At 42.8% G+C, this 21,290-nt stretch overlaps 1 protein-coding gene across 4 annotated transcripts in view; it reads left to right on the forward strand.

Annotated features, from left to right (window-relative positions):
* Positions 1-21,290, forward strand: part of LOC129697502 (cullin-9) — a 143,391-nt gene that overhangs the window by 30,374 nt on the left and 91,727 nt on the right. For 2 of the 4 annotated variants that reach the window (XM_055636136.1, XM_055636134.1), the window contains exons 5-10: positions 12,596-12,737; positions 13,245-13,447; positions 14,743-15,136; positions 15,701-16,101; positions 17,381-17,571; positions 18,240-18,463. In XM_055636136.1, the coding sequence (XP_055492111.1) occupies positions 12,596-12,737; positions 13,245-13,447; positions 14,743-15,136; positions 15,701-16,101; positions 17,381-17,571; positions 18,240-18,463 (1,555 nt within the window). The remainder of the gene's footprint in view (positions 1-12,595; positions 12,738-13,244; positions 13,448-14,742; positions 15,137-15,700; positions 16,102-17,380; positions 17,572-18,239; positions 18,464-21,290) is intronic. The other 2 variants (XM_055636135.1, XM_055636137.1) reach the window with 1 other exon arrangement.

Genomic DNA, 21,290 nt, shown 5'->3' on the forward strand with positions numbered 1-21,290 from the left:
ACTTTCATATGAAGAAAGACCGGATAGACTCGGCTTGTACACACTGGAATTCAAAAGATTGAGGGGGGATCTTATAGAAACTTACAAAATTCTTAAGGGGTTGGACAGGCTAGATGCAGGAATATTATTCCCGATGTTGGGGAAGTCCAGAACTAGGGATCACAGTTTAAGGATAAGAGGGAAGTCTTTTAGAACCGAGATGAGGAAATCATTTTTTACACAGAGAGTGGTGAATCTGTGGAATTCTCTGCCACAGAAGGTAGTTGAGGCCAGTTCATTGGCTATATGTAAGAGGGAGTTAGATGTGGCCCTTGTGGCTAAAGGATCAGGGGGTATGGAGAGAAGGCAGGTACAGGATACTGAGTTGGATGATCAGCCATGATCATATTGAATGGCGGTGCAGGCTCGAAGGGCCGAATGGCCTACTCCTGCACCTATTTTCTATGTTTCTACAGGATGAATAGATTGGGGGGGGGGGGGAGCACAGGGGCTGTCTGTGAGGACTGAATAGAGGCGGGATGCGCCTCTTGAGGAAACACCTTGATCAGAATAATCTGTGGGGATTGCGGACAACACAGATCCTGTGGGCTGGAAGTCAGTGTACTGCCTCTGAAATAAAAAACAGGTTTTGAAGTTTTCACACAACACTGAGCATCAAAAGCTGCAATCAGCTTTGAACAAAAATGTCTAAGCATCAATCTTCTTTGCAAGAAGGGCTTCACCCACTGACACCTCTTCTTCTGATTCCTCTTCACCCTTGTGCTTTCCCTTCTGCCTTTCTTGAAAGGCTGATGAAGCAAAAGGGCTGCTGCTGACAGCAGTAGATATACGTTTAGTAACACCCACCTAACGTGTTCCTTCCCTGCTCTCATGGTTCAGAATGATTAAAAAAAAAATTAAAAAAACCTGGGAGGCTTTTATTTGAAGAAAAATAAACTTTTCTCTGCTAAAAGAACTCTGCAACTATGATTGAGCACACCCGGGAGTAACAGAGGTCACATGCTTATGTTAATATTAACCTTTTTTTCACCCAGTTTTATTCCACCAGGGAGGTCTTACTTTCCTCTACCTGCAGCCTCCGGTAACCACCTATAACTAGCATCGGAACCGGCTTCGACTAAAAAATTGCTGATTTTTAAAACGGCAACCTATTTTTAGTCGAGGCCGGTTTTTAATTTTTTGAAATAATCGCCGGATCATAGAAGAAGCTCGACTACGCGGAAACCACTTTCGACCACTAGGGAGAGTGACAAAAACCTCACGGAAACCTTGGGTGGGGCGCAAGATCTCCAGAGGTTTCCGTTCAGGTTTCCTAAGTGGGATAGGAGCTTATGCTCTAGATTATAGCTAACTGTACGCCAAAGGATGCTATCAAGAACCTTGTGCTGTACGTCAAAGGATGTCTAAAGGTCCTTTCGCTGTACAGTTATCTTAACCCGTCATACTGGAGCTTCCTCATCTTGAACCAGGACTTGCACAATAAGTGGTACGGTCTTGGAGCGAGTGTTGTAGTTCAGAGGGATCTAGGGGTGCGTACATTGTACGTGAAGCAGGACAAGAGGGTGGTGACGAAGGCATTGGGCATGGTATTGAGCACATGAGTTGGGGTGTCTTGTAAAAACGATACCAGTTATCGGTGAGATTGCATTGGGAGTATTGTGTGCAGTCTGGTATCACAATTATATGAAGAATGACATTACGCAAGAAAGAGCACAAAACAGATTAATCAGGATGTTAATGAGGCTAATGGATGAGTTATAAAGAGAGGCTGGAGTGGCTTTAACTTTATCCATGGAGCTCAGGAGGTGAGGGATAACCTTATATAAGTGTATGAAGTCATCAGGGGCTTAGTCATCAGTTTCTTTCCCAGTGTAGGGGTGTCTAAAGCTAGGGGACATAGATTTACGATGAGAGGTGAAAGATTTAAAAGGGACCTGGACAACCTTCTCACATGGGGTAGTGGGTATGCAGACCTAGTGTTAAGGAAGCTTCAGAGTTTCACTAGTTGCAATGTTTAAAAGCAATTTAGATAGGCACATGGATAGGAAAGGTTTAGGGGGTTAAATGCAGTTAATTGGGAAAAGCTCTTATACTATTTTTATCGTCAGGCATGATTTGGACCAAAGGGTCTGTTTCTGTCCTGTTTAAATTAATGAATTTATGAATCTACATAAAGTCTTTCTGATCATGAGGTACACAGAGATAGATTACGTTTCCTGCTGAATCCGTCTAGGCCTGTGGGAAGCTCATATCCATTTCACCAGCAGAAACATTAAAGGCCACATCTGCTGCTCTGCTTTAATTCCTTTAATTCACTATTCATCGTTATTAAGTCTGTTATAAACCGCATTAATTCCTGTCACTAAATTGTTAAACTTCCCTTTCTTTCCTGTTTGTGGGCTTTGATATGATCACAGCAGTGGGTGAAGTATTCCTATCTTTCCACTTCATGAAAATGACTGTCCAAATATTTGAATTCCCCCCCCCCTCCTCTCCAACCCCCATGAATCCTTCACATGATTCCAAATATCTTGCACACCTTTCTTTCACCTCCTGTCAATGTCATCCAGTTCCTTTCCCCTCCTCCATTTAACCATTGCCCCCCCCCACCCACGTTCCCTTTGTACTCCATCCCTCCCTCTCGTTCGAATCTGATACGAATCTTTCGTATCAGATTCCACCAATTGTTCCCATTTGTTCAACAATATTTCTGCCGTTTGTCATCAGGTTACCTCAGCTACAAGGCACTTTTAGAATTTTGGCTTGGATTAGACCTTGTCCCTCAATGGGTAAAAGTCCCTTAGAAGCTATTTTGTTGGATGTCTGAAAAGTTATCTGGGTATATTAATTTATTGTAGAAAATTCTATGTTTATTGCCTTGGATCAATCGTGATATTCTTAGAAGTTAAAACATAAAACAATCACTCTTTCTATCTGAAGCACTAAATTTATGGCATACTGTTAGAGTATTAAAGGGATCAGAATTGTATTGCAAACATGATATAGCTAGTTGAATGTTTTAATTAGATACAGGGTAATTTTGAATAAATCACCCAGTATTTTGCCTTGAAGGACACGAGCATTGTTGGAATATTTATTGACTTACTGTGTTTTCGTTTGTCTGGTGAAGGGGGTGTTGTAAAACAGAGTTGAAGAAGAAAAGTTAGGAGAAAAGTCCATTAATCTGTTACAGAAATGAAAACATTGTATTAGCTTTAGCTGTGTCAGTTTAGAATTACTCTCTGGAATACCTCAATACATAGGATCATCTGAGTGATGAATTGCCTCTTCTACACCCAATCTCTGTCATTAAGTCTGCATGGCAGAGCTGCTGCCTCACAACGCCAGAGACCCGGGTTCGATCCTGACCTTTGATGCTCTCTGTGTAGAGTTTGCAAGTGACCCTGTGACTGCGTGGGTTTTGTCCAGGTGCTCCTATTTCCTCCCACATCCTAAAGATATGTGGGTTTGCAGGTTAATTAACCTCTGTAAATTGCCCCTTGTGTGTAGGACACAAAAGCGGGATTACATAGGACGTGTGTGAATGGGTAATTATTGTTAATTATTATGTGAGAGTGGTCTAATGGCCTATTTCCATGCTGCATTACTAAACTAAGGCAAGCGTTTCTATGTACGACAGGATATGTTTTTGTGATCAAATTGATACTCAGTTCTGAACACCAACCATGCTACCTCTGAACCTATTTAGCAATAGACTGAGATTGCTTTGATTGTTCTGTGTACCTGTGAGGGTAGGCAATTCTGCTTGTAGGCAATGAGCTTGAACTGGGCTATGGAAGAGTATATTGTGGTGAGGACTGATGGTTGGTATGGAATGTGCTGAAAGAATAGGTATGACAGCGAGTGAGGAAGATAAGTGAGGAGTGGGTCCGAATTGCACTTATTTTAATGCAAGTGGCCTGACGGGTGAGAGGGATGAATTTGGGGCATGGATAGGTATGTGCGACTGGGATGTTGTAGCCATTACGGAATCCGCTTAAGAGGGACAGGACTGGCAGCTTAATGTTCCGGGGTGCAGGCGCTACGGGAGAGATAGTGGTAGGGGTAAAAGAGGAGGCAGTGTTGCCTTATTGATTAAGGAGAATGTCATGGCAACAACCCAAGATGACATGACTGAAGGTTCATCTGGTGAGTCTGTAAAGGTGGAGCTAAACAAATAAAAAAAGATGATCACCTTGTTGGGAGTGTAATACAGGTCCCCAAATAGTCAGTGGGAATTGGAGGAGCAAATATGCCAAGAGATTGCAGGCAGCTGTAAGGTTAATAACATTGTCATTGTAGGTGATTTTAACTTTCCTAATATAGACTGGGACTGTTGTAGTGCTATGGGCTTGGACAGGGTGGAATTTGAGAAACGGGATACTGATTGGGGATGATCAGGCATGATCATATTGAATGGCGGTGCTGGCTCGAAGGGCCGAATGGCCTACTCCTGCACCTATTGTCTATTGAGTCGCTTGTTTTTTCTTCCCACTCCAATCTTTTTATAACAGAATTGCTTTTCAAAAAATGGAGTCCCGGGGTTAGTTTTTGCACAATTTCTTCCACTTGTTGCTTAATCAAAGTCCATGAGAATTGTCTAAAATTTCTACTTCTACTTGGATCCATAAAACACATGTGCTTATTAGAAGACAGCAAAATTATGAACACAGTAAAATCAGGCTGCCAGTTCGTTCATAGCCTTGAAAAGAACATTGAGCTGCTTTAGCCAGATAAGAGATAGAACTTGGATGCGTGACAATTTGAATGAACACTTTTGAAATAGTTTTTTTGATTTTAACAAATACTAATCTTTGAACATTGAAAGAAAAACGATTACAAAACAGGTAAAATACACATCAGGTATCTAAGAGTAGTTAGCTAAAGTGGCAAAAATCATGCAACATTAGAGACATCTCTCTATTAATTTTATATTTTCCTCCCCTTATCTGACAAAAGCCATTCTGTCTATATAAAAAAAATTGTTTCTATGGGAACCAATTTGCAGAATGATGCAGAATTAGCAAGCTAGGAAATTCCCTTGGCAGATTTTGTGAAGTAGGACTGGAAGGTTTGCAAAAGTTGTCTTCTTTGTTGGAATAAGAATTAAAATGAACAAAGGGAGTAGTTCAAATGTATTTGTCATGGACTGCCAGACATAGGGTCTCGAGAAAACCTTGAGAATTTTTAGCGGTACCGGGTTTGTTCTCCGATCTCTTATCAGTGCTTTCTTTCTCCGCCTTCACCCTTATCTCCTATTCCTCTGCCCACTGAAATTCCATCTGAAGTACTTTCCATTCCTTTAATAGTTCCATCTTTATACACAATTCAATTCCTCTTTTACAAGCATAATCCATCTAACTGTTATCTTGCGTCTCCACCAACTTCTTTTCTGCCTTTCTCTCCCTCTCTTTCTCTCCACATTCCAAATGCCACCTACTGGTCAAGACACATTACTCCAATGTTTGGTCAATTTAAAATTCAATATTACACATATGCTATACCGGCAAACCACCTTCACACTTATCCAAACCTGGGCTCATAATTTCCCATGGTTTCTCAACCCGACAAATCCACGGATGTCTCAACCAAGCAACTCCGCCTCTTGTAACTCAACCCGACAACTCCTTGGATGTCTCAACAAGCCAGGTGCACACCTCGTCCCCTGTATCTCAACTCGACAAGTATAATTCACAAGTTCACTAACCTGAAGTCCCTTATCCCCTAATTCGTCTGGATACCAGTTGGGAGCGTGATCAGACCACGGACGTGGGGCTACAGTGTTCCAGGGAGTCGGACGTCGGGGACCCGGTTCAAGGGGCCAGGGGTGTGCACAGAATCCCCCTCTGAAATCTCCGTTTCGCCATTGCCCCTTACTCGCCCGTGCTGCCTATCCCAAAGTTATCCTGCCGACTACGCCAAATGTTGAAGTTAGTCAGACTTGATGAGTAGAATAATAATTCAAAGAGTCAAAGTAGGTCTTGTTGAACAAACTTTACTAAGTCACCCGGGTGAAATAGGACACAGCCAGTAGTGCGCACCTAGATGCACACTCACAAGCTGCTACAACTCTACTGTCGATACAGAGAAATTACAAGTATCTTTATATTGATAAAACAACATTAGTCATGTGGTTAGTAGGCATAGATGAACAAAGGGCTCAGTTACAGGGCTCTCGCTTAACCTTTTTTCCCTGTTGCCAGCCGGGCAACCTTGACAGCTTTTTAGGTTGCCAAATGACAGATTAGGTGGTCATTTAAGACGGTTTGCATGATGCGTGTGATAATGTGCTTGGATGAAGTGCGTAGTTACCAGTTGGAATTATGCTCAATGAAGCATATTATGTTCAAGAAGGAACTGCAGATGCTGGAAAATGGAAGGTAGATAAAAGTGCTGGAGAAACTCAGCAGGTGCAGCAGCATCTATGGAGCAAAGGAAATAGGCAACGTTTCAGGCCGAAACCCATCAGTCTGAAGAAGGGTTTCGGCCCGAAACGTTGCCCATTTCCTTCGCTCCATAGATGCTGCCGCATCCGCTGAGCTTCTCCAGCACTTTTGTCTACATTCACATATTATTTCTGCTTGAAATAAAGTCACAAACTAAACATATTCACCAATCAAGACATTATATACACCGCAATGACATGCAGCAAAATTATAATACAATATCTCAACTCTTTTTACATATTGCAATTGATGCAAGCATGTTTTCTGTGAAGGACCGAAAATTACCATGACATGGCCATAGCATGGGTCGTTATTGCTATTGGCACAGAAACACTCTCGCTTCCCACATAATTTATCCACAACAAAATATACAGGTTGCAAGGAAATTTCTAGGCATTTTATGATAATAGCTGTTAAAACCGACTATAACCATCTGACAGGTTAAACCTACACTAACTGACAAGAGATGGCCAAAGGACATAACTGCAGCAAATGTTCTTTTGGTAATATGTTTAAAGGTGTCAAAACAATTAATAACATTGGGAATTAAACCACATTTGATTGCATTCCGTATTCAAACATAGTCAATGTTCCTCTGAAGACCATGAAGCACAATAGGGTCAGGGGGTGTGTGAATCAGTGCGGGGTGGATAGATGGGGGGGGGGGGGGGGTTTGAGAAGGCAATTGGTGCGGAATGGATGGATTGAGGCAGGTGAATTAGTACGTGTTGGTTGGAGTATGTAAAATTGTGAGGGGAGATGTCAGTGGTGTTGAAAGGGGGGATCAGTACGGGAAGAATGGGGGTAGACAAAAATGTTGGAGAAATTCAGCGGGTGAGGCAGCATTCTTGGAGCTAAGGAAATATGCAACGTTTCGGGTCGAGACCCGTCTTCAAACTGTTCCTCCCATTCTTCTTGGATGGGGGTATCAGTACAGGATGGATTGGGGGGGGGGGGTCAGGACTGGATCGGAGGGTCTGCAGGATGAATGGGAAATCACTACAGGATGAATGAGGGGATCAGTATAGGATGAATGGGGGATCAGTACAGGAAGCATGGGGGATCAGTACAGGATGAATGTGCTGGATCAGTACAGGATGAATGGTAGATCACTACAGGATGGATGGGGGGGGGGTTTGGTGCTGGGTAAATGGAGGGTGGGTCAGTACGGGATGAATGGGAGGATCAGTGCAGTATGAATGGGGGGAGAAGTGCAGGATGGATGGGGGGAGGGGGGTCAGTACAGGATGAATTGTGGGACCAGTGTAGGATGGGGGGGGGGGGGGGGGGGGGGTGGCAGGAGAATCAATGCGAGGTGGGTAGGGTGATGAATAGATTGGGGGGGGGGGGGGGGGGGGGGGGGGAGGTAGTTGGGGAGGGCAGGACATGGGATGTCAGTGAGAACTGAATAGAGGAGGAGGGATTGGGGATCAGTGCGGGATGGAGAGGAAGGGTCCCAGGATAAGAGGGGTGGAGGGGGGCGTAGAGAGAGAGGGTGGGGTGGAGAGAGAGAGAGGGTGGGGAGGAAGGAAGAACAGTGCTCCCGGGACAACATCAGCTGCCTTGGCCGACCCTGTCCAATGCCAAAGTGCCGCCGCCTCCACGCCACAGCCTCCCTCCTCCGCCAGCCGACTGGAAGGTGCGGGGCAGAGCGGTGCAGCTGAAAGATCCTATAGCTATAGGATCTGTCGTGCAGCTGCTTCAGACGGCGGAAGGAGGCCTCCGCCTCCCCCTCCCTCTTCTCCCTCCTTCCGGCCTCGGCGTGCGGGAGGGGTTGTGAAAGTGCCGTTGGCGGATTTGCAAGCAGTGCAACAGCGGCCAAAGATCTTATAGTGGAGATCTTTGATAGCGGCCACAAATCCGCCAACAGTGATTTAACAACCCCTCCCGCATGCCGAGGCCGGGAGGAGGGAGAGAGGGAGGTTCTTTCCGCCGGGCGGGTGCGGGAGGAGGAGGTGATGGAGTCGCTGGCGCGGCCGCTGTTGCCGCTGTTCGTAGCCCGTCATTCGCTTGGACTCTTCGCCACCGCGCACCTAGTAATCTTTGCCCCACAATCAAAGATACTAGACGAATACAGCCGCCGCCGCCGACACGAAACGTCACGTTCCTATTCTCCAGAGATGCTGCCTGACCCGCTCCAGTTTTTTGTGTCTATCGGTATAAACCAGTATTTGATTGCCAAGCCGGGCAAAATGAGTCGGCATTTAGGTTGCCTGGCTGCACTATGAGTGGTCAATGGCACCCGGGCAACCTCTAATTTTGAGCCCTGAGTTACATACAATGAGACCCTTCAAACTAACATTAAAGAGTATAGAGATACATGGCCCAGCTGCATAGGCAAGAAAGCACTATTGTATTCATTGCAACCTCCAGACAGAACACTGATATGGCAAAGAAACTAGATGCTCTGGTACGGCCGTTATCTCTGTTCCCTTTGGTTAGTGAAGGTCATGTTCACAAGCTTCTGCAGACTTACAGAATAGTCAATCTTTAAATATTACCAGCATTCTGTTCACAAAATGGCGGTTGCAGCTAACATGACTAAGATAAGCTAAACAAGATGGCGGGGACTGCGTTAGCTCTTACAGCCCTGTCACAGGAAAGATGTTAAGCTAGAAAAGTTGCAGAGAAGATTTGTGAGGATGTTGCCAGGGCTCGCTGGCCTGAGCTATAGGGAGAGGTTGAGCAGACTAGGACTTCATTCCTTGGAGCTCAGGATCTTATAGAGGGGTATAAGATCCTGAGAGGAATAGATAGGGTAAATGCACAGCCTTTTACCCAAATAAGGGAAATCTAGAGCCAGAGGACATAGGTTTAAGGTGAGGGGAGAAAGATTTAATAGGCACTTAAGGGGCAACTTTATTACACAAAAGGTGGTGGGTATATGGAATGAGCATGTTGGTCGGCATGGGCAAGTTGGGCCAAAGGACCAGTTTCCACGCTGTATGGCACTATATGCCATTCCTCCAGTTTGCATGTGGTATCACTCGCAATGGTAGAGGCCCAGGACAGAAAAGTCTGTATGGGAATGTTTCATTTTTTAAAGTTTAGAGATACAGCGCGGAAACAGGCCCATCGAGTCAGCACCGACCAGCGATACCCGTACATTAACACTATCCTACACACACGAGGGACAATTTACACGTGTACCAAGCCAATTAACCTACAAACCGAAGATATACACAAAAAGCTGGAGTAACTCAGCAGGACAGGCAGCATCTCTGGAGAGAAGTTTTGGGACAAGACCATTCTTCAGACTCCTCTCTCCAGAGTTACTGCCGCTGAGTTACTCCAGCTTTTTGTGTCTATTTTCAGTTTAAACCAACATCTGCAGCTCCTTCTTACACACCAACCTACAAACCTGCATGTCTTTGGAGTGTGGGAGGAAACCGAAGATCTCGGAGAAAACCCACGTAGGTCACGGGGAGGACGTACAAACACCGTACAGACATCACCCCTAGCCAGGATCGAACCCAGGTCTCCAGCGCTGCAAGGCAGCAACTTTACCGCTGCGCCACCGTGCCGCCCTGTGGGAAGGGAGTTAAAATAGTTCGCAATCGGGAGATCAAGCCGGCATTGGCGCGTCAAGCTGATCTAAATGGTGGCCGATTGGGAAAGGGGGAGATGCAGCGAGACCTGGGTGTCATGGTACACCAGTCATTGAAGGTAGGCATGCAGGTGCAGCAGGCAGTAAAGAAAGCGAATGGTATGTTAGCTTTCATTGCAAAAGGATTTGAGTATAGGAGCAGAGAGGTTCTACTGCAGTTGTACAGGGTCTTGGTGAGACCACACCTGGAGTATTGCGTACAGTTTTGGTCTCCAAATCTGAGGAAGGACATTATTGCCATAGAGGGAGTGCAGAGACGGTTCACCAGACTGATTCCTGGGATGTCAGGACTGTCTTATGAAGAAAGGTTGGATAGACTTGGTTTATACTCTCTAGAATTTAGAAGATTGAGAGGGGATCTTATAGAAACTTACAAAATTCTTAAGGGGTTGGACAGGCTAGATGCAGGAAGATTGTTCCCGATGTTAGGGAAGTCCAGGACAAGGGGTCACAGCTTAAGGATAAAGGGGAAATCCTTTAAAACCGAGATGAGAAGAACTTTTTTCACACAGAGAGTGGTGAATCTCTGGAATTCTCTGCCACAGAAGGTAGTTGAGGCCAGTTCATTGGCTATATTTAAGAGGGAGTTAGATGTGGCCCTTGTGGCTAAAGGGATCAGGGGGTATGGAGAGAAGGCAGGTACAGGAAACTGAGTTGGATGATCAGCCATGATCATATTGAATGGCGGTGCAGGCTCGAAGGGCCGAATGGCCTACTCCTGCACCTAATTAATTCTATGTTTCTATGTGCAAGTTTCCCTTGTTTTATGCTGCAAAGGTCTGCTGGATCTCCGGGTTGCTAACCGTTTTAACTCTCCTTCCCATTGCCATACTGACCTTTCTGTCCTGAGCTGCCTCCAATTACTATTCTACAAACATCCCCCTTTTCTCTTTTCCACCTTGATGCACATACATTCCGTCCTCCTCCATCTATATTCCTTCCCTTAGATTTGCATCTCAAGCCTTTCTATCCTGATCTCTTTTTGTTTTTCATCTCTGACATTTGTCCAACTGTCTGCCAATTTAAAACCCCTCCTCACTGTATCCCACTATCATCTGCCAGACTTTATTCTGCCCCTACCACTTCTAGTTTTCCCCCCTTCCCAGGATCCTTCTTCCACTGAAGAAGGATCCTGACCGGAAACGTTGTCTATTTTTATTTGTGTGTTGAAATTCTCTCACATTGAAGGCTTTCCTAATTGCTGTACTTGCATGTAAGCTTTCAGTGACTTGTACACAAGGACATTTAAGACCCTCTAAGTATCATTGCCCAATTTCTTTCCATTTAACAAAATACTCGTCTTTTCTGCTTTGTATACCTTTTATAAAACAGTTTTTCCACATTATATTGTGTGTGTAATGTTTTTGTCCACTCAATGTTTGTGTCCACTCAATTAGCGTGTTTACAAACCTTGAAGCCTTTCAGTATTTCCAATCCCACTCACTCCTACTCAAAGTCCCCAAAATAGGTTCAAGTCATCAGAAAACCTGTTATTTGATGATGAACATCTGGGGCCCAGCCACAGTCCTTGTACTTCTAATTTATAGTCTGCCAACCTGACAAAGATCTGTTTATACCCACTTGTTGCTTTCTGTTTAGTGCCCAAATTCTTAATTAATGTCCAATTATCCCCAAATTAATTGTCTGTTCTTATTCACAAACTTCCTGTATGGGAAGTGGAATTCCACATGAGTATGAAGAAGGGTCCCAAACCAAAGCATCACCTATTCATGTTCTCCAGGGATGCTGCCTGAACCAGTGAGTTACTCCATGAATTTTTGTCTTCCCCCCCGCTCCCCCCCTCTCCGTATGGAACATTTGAGAAAGCATTTGGAAAGTCCAACGCTCGATTGTTTCCACCATTTCAATGAATCACCCGCAAACTACAGTTCATTATAAACGTCATTATAACGGACCACAGTGCGGTGGGGTTGGCTGGTATCCGTTGTTGCCGATTGTCCGCTGTAACCGAGTGAACGGGATAAAGTTTAACCCAGCAGCGTGGAGTTGAAGCCAGCGGGAATTCACAGGCTGGGACGCTGCAGAGCCCAGGACCCACGCACAGTGCACCAGGGATGGGTCCAGTTCATATGCTTCCTTCATGCTGCTCGCTCTCTCTGCCCCCGCACACCACATGACGCCAGCTCATTGGGTAACTGGCGGAACTGGGATGGCGGTGCAATGAGCCTCTGTCCACCATAACCAAAATCCCCTATATAGTCTGTTTTTGCAAGGGTTTGTTGTACTACAATAGTTAGTCCCAATTTATTTTCCTTTCATAAATCCATGCTAATTGCTTTGTTCTATCGGGCTCTTTAATTTATTCTTTTTAATGATATATTCTAGCTTTCATAAATCCATGCTACTTTCAGCACCTGCACCATTTTGAATTTATATGTGGCTATTGTGTATTGATTTTCCAACCAGCAGGTCTTCGTTTTTTTTTTTCCTGTTGATAATCCCGCTTCTTGGGAAGTTGAGGCGGAGTAGAGATAACTGGGTTATTTCTCTCAGTTTATTAAACAATGTTTTTTAATTCCAGGTTTTCTGGCACCAGTTGAACAGAACGTACTGGGTACATTGGCACATGATTGAGATCATTGGGGATGGATCCAGTGGGCATGTGGAAAAAGAATCGCAGGAGAAAGCTTCAACTCTTGCTGAAAATCTTAAACTTACAACAGGTGAGCAGATCGTGTGTGCACATACATCAATCCTTTGACTGGCTGAATGGGGGTCTGCCTTGCCCTGACCACAGCATCAACATTTTCTGAATTGGTACTACAACAGCATTTCAAAGATATCCGGACAAGTGCATAGATGGGAAAGCTTTTGGAGGGACATGGGCTTATACCTTCCCTTTTCTTTTGATCCAACATTTGGTTGCTCTTTAAATATCTCAACTGGTGTTTCATTGGGTTTTGTTGTGATTTATTTTTATAACTCCATCAATCATTGGGCAATACAGTTATGCCTATCCACCAATTTTTCAGATTTTTTGCGGGTTCCTCATTGATCATTCTCTAAATCTAGTTTTCTCTAAATAATTGATTTCCTTTGGGATCTTAAAAAGCTGGCGCATCACAAAGATTTTATTTAAAAGTGCATGATTCTCATACTAAAAGGATGGGATTCATTCATTTTACCCGAAGATGAGAGCATATCACATGACATGGCCTTTTGTTTTCCAGTTGCTCAGACATTTTTCCATAAGCCACCTGGTGGGTTATACTCTCTGCCTTATCTGTCCGAGGGCATTTGTGAGGATTTCTCCACTCTCAAGCGGTCAGAATGGTGGGAGGTGCTTTTCTTCATCAAGAAGTTGGAACCAAAACAGCAGCAAGAGGCCGTTGAGATCATGAAACAGAATTTGGAAGATCTGGTGAGCAGAAAGGTGTGCTAGTGGAGATTGACAACCTGTGTATACACTTACCATATCAATGTTGCTGCAATATATCACTTCCTGGTATAATGTGACAACCTGACCTTTACCAAGATGAGCAAAGTTTATTTTGACTATCAAAGCTCTCCCCCCACTCCAAACCAAAGAATGGATACCTGCCGCTCTTATATTTTGCCATCAGGGAAGGATAAGCAAGTTGCACAGATGGGCTCATTCATCTAAGATTACTACAGCTATTTGTGATTTCTTGCATCTGATCTTTTCTGATAAGGCATTTGTCCTAAATAGAAGGTACACAAAAAAGCTGGAGAAACTCAGCGGGTGCAGCAGCATCTATGGAGCGAAGGAAATAGGCAACGTTTCGGGCCGAAACCCTTCTTCAGACTAAATAGAACCTTATTCGGAGTGTTTATTGGCTTTGGTAATGGCAGTCATTCTGCTTTTATTTATTTTCACGTAAATGGCTTAGTTTGACCTTATTTTCTTGAATTAATTTGACACAATCAGGATTTAACATAACATTTAATAACTAGATGGCCAGCTTCTTTTTATATTGGCTATGCAGCTTGTGTTCTAAAACTGATTTGATGACAAAGGCGACAGAATTCACCATTTTAAAGTGGATTTTGATTTAGTTTGTGATAATCAAATAGGCTGTCATGATCAAAGAAGCAAAATTAAAATTTCTAGTTCGAAGACCCATTTTCGGAACCTTCTAATATAAGGTATCTTTGACCCAAAATGTTAGCTTTGCTACTCTTTCGCAGATGCGGCCTAATCTGCTAAGTGTTTCCAGTATTCTCAGGTTTTATTTCTGATTTTGAGCATTGGCAGTTTTTGATTTTCATGAAAACGGTCAATTGAATTTTGTGGCTCTTTGTTGTTTTCTCTTTCTCTGCATTCCACCACAATTTGCAGTCCTGTTACTGAGTTTGTTCAGTCTGTTTTACAGAATATTTACTTTAGCCTAAACCTGTTCTCACACCTTTTTAAACAGAGGTTTGGCAGCAGGATAATGTTTAGAACTGTGGACATAGCTGTTTGTTTGTCTTTTCTCCCCTCTTTCCCAATACCCTCTTTGAAACAAAATGAGTGTATCTTTGGCCAGTTGTTACAAGGTCTCTGATTGTGATCAGAATGACTCTCACTGCCTCAACTATAGATGCAACATTTTAATTTATGTGGCTAAGATGAGGAGATAGTACACAATAAGAAATGTAAGTGAATCTTAATATAAAATAATAATGTGCTTGTGAGTTTGACAAGGCCATTTGATTTATCTACAGATTTCAGAAATGGATGAGAGTGCGTTGATTCAGTTGACTGTACCAGTGGAACTAGCACAGAAGCTTCTTCATTTCTTGAATCCATATTGCCCAGCAGCCTACCGGAATGACCTTGAGAGCTCTCATGTTTATACCAAACACTACTTGAAGAGGAAAAGGCTGGATCAGGACCAGCTCTCCAGTACACTGTCAGGCTTTGAGAGTGGCTCCCAAGCTGGCATTGGTTCATCTTCTGGACCATCTGACTCTCAGTCAAAGAAAGCCAAGAAAGAAGTATCTCCAGTCCTTGCAAACACTGAACAGACTGCAAGCAACGCCAATGTAGTTCAACAGGTAGAGATGGGCAGAATGGAGGAACTGGAATTGCCAGATGATCTTGATGAGAAACTCAAAGGTGAGAGTGTCTACTAGAGGTGGAAGTGCAATATAGATATTTTTCTCGAGTGCAGCATCAGAACAATTCAAGTACTGGTTCAATGGCTGGCACAGTCCACTTAACTCAAACAGCTGGAATTATGGTTTTCTTCATGTAAAAGCTGCAAATTGTGATAGGTGATTGATTAAAATTAATAATTCAATTAGGCTGTGACCCACAGAGGGTGATGGGGTGTTGGTTCAAGTTTGCAGTTCATTATTCGGGCAGTGAACTGCAGAGAGTGACCCCATTTCTGAACCTTTTCCTGCTGCCGACCTGTATTAAAATAATGCATGAAAACAGGATTATACTCAGCTAAATATTAGATATAAATGTAATCCAGACAAGATAATGTTCTTTCCGTTACTTTAAGGAGCTGTGACATTTTGTCAGCTTTCTAAGTTATTAATGTTCTGTTCTTGGGCCAGGACCTCCTATGTTGCTGGCCCAGTACTATTTTGCTAGTTAAACGTAGTTTGATTTATTCTCTAGATGGAATCTACTCTGGACTATTGCAAATTATAACATTCTTTTCTTCATCAGTGTTCAACTGCCCCAAGGTGACTGGACGTAAAACAAATTTGGAGAAAATGGGGGAGGTTGTGGACATCATGAAGAAATCAAGTTGCGATATAAGTTTGCAGGTGGCAGGGTTTAAATTCATTACTAAAATGTTGGAGGAGGACAATTCACGAGAGAAACTGCCTCTTAAAGTGGATTCCAGCCTAAACCAAAGGGATAAGCTGATCAAAGTACTGGTGGAAGAACTAACCAATCTGTCCAAGGAGAAGCCTCTGGTTGTCACGTGCTTGCGGCTACTATACATTTTAATGCAACGCTATGACTGGAGAGCACTGTTTGCAACCGAGGGGGGCATCAAGAGTATTCTATCCTGCATGCAAGAGCACCAGGATTTTGCACTCATCCAGCAAGCGGCACTGGCAGTAAGTTAAGCACTTAATTCTGGATTTTTTTCGTCTTCCTTTTCCTCTCATGAAGGACACTGTCTTCTCTGTATATCCTTATGCAGGGATGTGTTTATTGATTTAAAATAAACACTCGGAAAATCTGTATTGATGAAGCTATAGTTTTCACTCCCAGCCTATAATACTACTGTTGTCAGAGTTACTATTTTGCTTGATGGTCTGTCTTTCATAAATGTAATATTCTTCCCATGAACCAGCTAAAATCACTGTGTACATTCAGTGTACACACTGTACTTGAACCAGTAATTTCAGTCTCTAAATTTATGAAGCGTACATAATAAACTGCGCACTCCAAGTCATTGGTAATGTATAAACAGATGATTACTGTCCTGTATTAGTTTGCTTATTGCACTGCTAATTCACAATTATTGCTGTCAGAGACTTTTAACTAATCTTGGTAGGGTGGAATTGAAGTTACTACTTAAGCTGTCCATTGACATTGGAGTGTCAGGAGTGGAGGGAAAGGGTCACTGGGTGAACGTGTAAGCATTTCCGGATCAAACCTGTGAGTTTTGAGGCAGGAATGTTTAAGAAGTAACTGCAGATGCTGGAAAAATCGCAGGTAGATAAAAATGCTGAAGAAACTCAGCTGGTGAGGCAGCATCTATGGAGTGAAGGAAAGGGTGATGGGAATGTTGATTGTTTTGCCAATATGCCTCCCAAAGAAAGGATAATTGAAAGGCACATGATTCATGTGAAAATTGAGGCTCTTTACTAGTACAGAGTTAGAAGTACATGTAGCACATTTTCTTGAATGAGTCTAGGCCATAGTATGTTACTGAGCGAGCTCCCATATTTCAGAGGTAGACAAAAAGCTGGAGAAACTCAGCGGGTGAGACAACATCTATGGAGCGAAGGAATGGTGGTGTTTCCAGTCGAGGCCCTTCTTCAGATGTGCTTCTAAATTTAAAGCCTCGTTCCCCCTTTCATGTGGACTGGGAGAGTTGTGCTGATGTTTGGCCAATATTCAGGCTATCTCACAAAATTGGATTATTTTGTCATTCACTGTTTATGGGATGGGCTCAAATTGGTTTACTGTGCATTCTCGGTGACAACATTGTGCACTCTTGCATTGTTCTCCATTGGCTGGAAAGCATTCATATATCTTCAGGAGGCGAATGGGGTCTCTGGAAGTACTGTTTTCTTTTAAAGCTGGTGAAAGTATTTTTCATTGGTCTTATTTATATGATACAATGCTTAATAGAAGTGGTCACCATACTCGTATTTGTCTCCACAGACGCTGAAGATCCTGACTGGAGCCAGCAAGTATGACATGCGCACAAAGAGTGTTCAGCCCCAACTCACTGACTCAGATGCTCAGATTATCCTTGAGATCTTTGCTAGCATTGGCTCAGCTTCTATCCAGGATTCCCAAGGATTGCTCAGTGTTATTCCTGCAGCTGTAACAAAAATGATGAACACCTCTGGGTAAGCAGAGTTTGAATTTAGTTTGGTTTATTGTCTAGTGTACTGGAGTACAGTGGACAGCTTTTTTTGTTTCTCTAAACATGCTTGTTTATGGATTTAAAAAAAAATAAAGTGCTGGAGAAACTCAGTGGGTCAGGCAGCATCAGTGGAGGGAAATGGATCGACGATGTTTCAGGTTGGAACTATCTTCCGACTGATTTTATGGGATTTTCATCTCGTCATCACATGGCTTTCAGATTTCATCCATTTTTGCTAGTGAATCTGAGCTGTAAATGTAACAACATTAGACTTTATTATAAATCAGTAGACTTTATTTTGCATCTCCATTTTTCAAATCCGCTACCCTTGAATAGCATTCTTTGGATGCTAGGCATCTTTTTGTTTATTTGTGTAACTTATAATATTTATGATTTTGTGTGGAAGGGTTTGGATAATGTTTGTAACAAGAACATATAAACGTTTTCCTTTTCATTTCCCTCAATATCATGACTTTTAATGCCTTTTAAAGCCAGCTCAGTGACAACCAGTGATTCAATCAGGACCTTTGACCTGTGTGGTTTGGCTTGAAGGGGCAATAAAACTGATTTTGTAGTGGGAGTGGCATTTGTTAATATGTTTGCATTGCATGCATTGTTTTCAACCAAATATTCTGATTTTCTTCTCTCCAGATGCTCCTCTGCAGTCCAGGATGGCTTGCTAATCGTCATCATGCTGGTTTCTAATCACAAAAGCCTTGCAGAGTTGTTGGTATCTTGTGACATTTGCCCACTTTTATATGGCTGTATTGGAAATGGGAGCAGCTCCACGGGCAGCCATCAGCAGATGCTGGCTATCATGGCCCTCAGTAACATTTCTTTGAACCACAAGCTTTCCACCGGAATTGAGAACAAAGGTAATATGTGAAACTTTTAAACTACAGTTAGACTAATTGAATCAAGTTTTATATTTTTTCTCTATCTTTATTTTCAATAGACAATAGACAATAGCTGCAGGAGTAGGCCATTCGGCTCTTCGAGCCAGCACTGCCATTCATTGTGATCATCTATAATCAGTACCCCGTTCCTGCCTTCTCCCCATATCCCTTGACTCCGCTATCTTTAAGAGCTCTATCTAACTCTTGAAAGCATCCAGAGAACCGGCCTCCACCGCCTCTGAGGCAAAGAATTCCACCGACTCACAACTCTCTGTGGGGAAAAAATATTTCCTCTTCTGCTCATCTGGAGCATAATCGTTTTACAGCATGCTATTTTTACTGTTAATTAATCATGTGATCTTTCATTGCTTCTTCACTGGGTTGGCACCTCATTTTAGATGCGGACATCTGATGGTGGAATCTTGAGCAAAAAAACAAACTGCAAGGGGAATTCAGCAGGTTAGGCAGCACCCGTGAAGGGAAATAGATAGATATCCTTTGTCAGCCTTTGCCCCATCCCTTCCCCGCACCTCTTTCTACAAGCTACCTTCCCAATGTATTCCCATCAGTTTGAAGAGAGGTTCTGATATGAAAGGAATTCTGTCTATTTCATTCCATGGATACTGCCTGAGCTGCTGAATTCCTCCAGCATTTTGTTTTGTCGCTCAGATTTTCATGGGTTTGGCACGGCTCCTGCTCTGCTAATATTAATTCCATATTAAATCAGGGTTGGCCATCTGAGTTGATGGGAAGGGAAGAGTGAGAGACATTTTTGGTCATAAATAATAAATAGAAACAGGAATATATCAAGTGGCCATTTAAGCCTAAATTGTTGTAAGGTAATGAGTAATCCTGCACCTCATCCATTTCCTGCCTATCCCAGAGTCATCGGGTTGTCTTAGTGCCTAAAATCCTGTCTTGATCAGCATGAGTAAACTGAAAGCCTGAGAGTAACAGTTCTCTAAAGGAGAAATTTGCATTTATTTGTGCACAAAGACATTTCTTCACCCTGTCTTAAATGGCTGGTCTGTTAATCTGAGACTATTCCCCAATTCTAAACTCACCAGCCAGAGGAAACAGCCTGATAGCACCAATCTATCATTACTGCTCATTATCTTGGCTGTGTCAGTGAATGCACTTCTGTCTTAAACTCCACACCTAGTCTCAATAATGGTGATCAAAGAACTTGCCATGGTGCCTTTTGCCTGCACTGTTTTGCAGCACATTTTGCCCATCATCGCCTGTTCTCATTGATATACCTGAGTTCCAGGTCAGCCAGTTTAATATTCTCATACTTGACCTATTTTGCTTCTAGTTCTATAACTCCCAGAGCCAGAAATCTAGCACAAAACTCCTGTATGTGTTCTCAATATTTCCCATTCTGGTGTCTTCAACAAACTAGCTCCTGCATTCTGATATTCCAATCTTAAATCCCTCTGATAGATACAAAAAGCTGGAGTAACTCAGTGGGGCAGGCAGCATCTCTGGTGAGAAGGAATGGGTGATGTTTCGGGTCAAAATCCTTCTTCAGACAGAAAGTCACGGGAAAGGGAAACGAGAGATATAAATGATGATGTAAAAAGATATAGAACAAATGAATGAAAGATACGCAAATAAGTAACAAAGAGGCCATTGTTAGCTGTTTGTTGGGAACTACAGTATATCTATATCTTTCGTTTCCCTTTCCTGTGGCTGTCAGTCTGAAGATGGTCTCAACCCAAAATTACACCCATTCCTTCTATCCAGAGATGCTGCCTATCCCGCTGAGTTCCTCCAGCATTTTGTGTCTATCTTCGGTTTAAACCAGCGTTTGCAGTTCCTTCCTACACCTTAAATCCCTCTGGTTCAGTATCTTCATCCTTTCCTTTAATGGTGCCCCATTGTTAAATTCTACCTGCTCTATCAACTGTTTGATGTCTCCTTTGGGATGTTGCCCACACTGGTTGATTGTGCCTCAGTGCAGACTCTAAGAGACAAAATTGTTGGAACAATCACAATTTTAATATCTTAAATTGCTGAGGAAAATGATTTACTTTTCATCTGTGCCACTGTGCTGCCCGAATGTTAATGCTAACTGATACTCAAAGTAATGTTTTTAGACATGGGTTTGCGAAACACGTTAGATATTTGGTTTATTTGTGGTAAAGTTTGAGAAGATATTGTTTCCAAATGTCATACATGATATTTATATGAAAGTCCATTATTTTAGGTGGATTTGCAGTTGTAGATTCTGGTGTCATATAGACAATCTAGACATTAGGTGCAGGAGGAGGAGGCCATTCGGCTCTTCGTGCCATCACACACTTCCAGCTAAGGAGACTATCTAATGGAAGAAGGAGCTAAAATGATATAACTATTTTTGATCCATGTCGTAATTAGTCCCTAATTATTAAAAGATTCAGGGGTTTTATTTCCTCAGGAATTACATTGAACATAGAAGAGTACAGTATACAAACAGGCTTTTGGCCAACATTGTCTATGCCGAACATGATGCCAACTCTTATCTGCCTGCACATAATCCAATGTCCCTCCATTTCCTGCATGTCCATATGCCTAAACAGATCTCTCAAATGCTACTAACTTATCTGCCTCAACCAGACACTCATCATTCTTTGTGTAGAAAAAAACTGTTTCTGCACATCTCCTTTAAACTTTGCTCCTCCTACCCTAGAGCTATGCCCTCTTGTATTTGATTTTACCATCCTGGGGGAAAAAAGGTTCTGCCTGTCTCCTCTATCTCTACATTTCATAATTTTATATATTTCTATCGAGTCTCCCTGCAAACTCCGAGGTTCCAGAGAAAACA

The sequence above is a fragment of the Leucoraja erinacea genome, chromosome 5 (assembly GCF_028641065.1).
Source record: "Leucoraja erinacea ecotype New England chromosome 5, Leri_hhj_1, whole genome shotgun sequence".
In the NCBI taxonomy this organism is placed as follows: Eukaryota; Metazoa; Chordata; class Chondrichthyes; order Rajiformes; family Rajidae; genus Leucoraja; species Leucoraja erinaceus.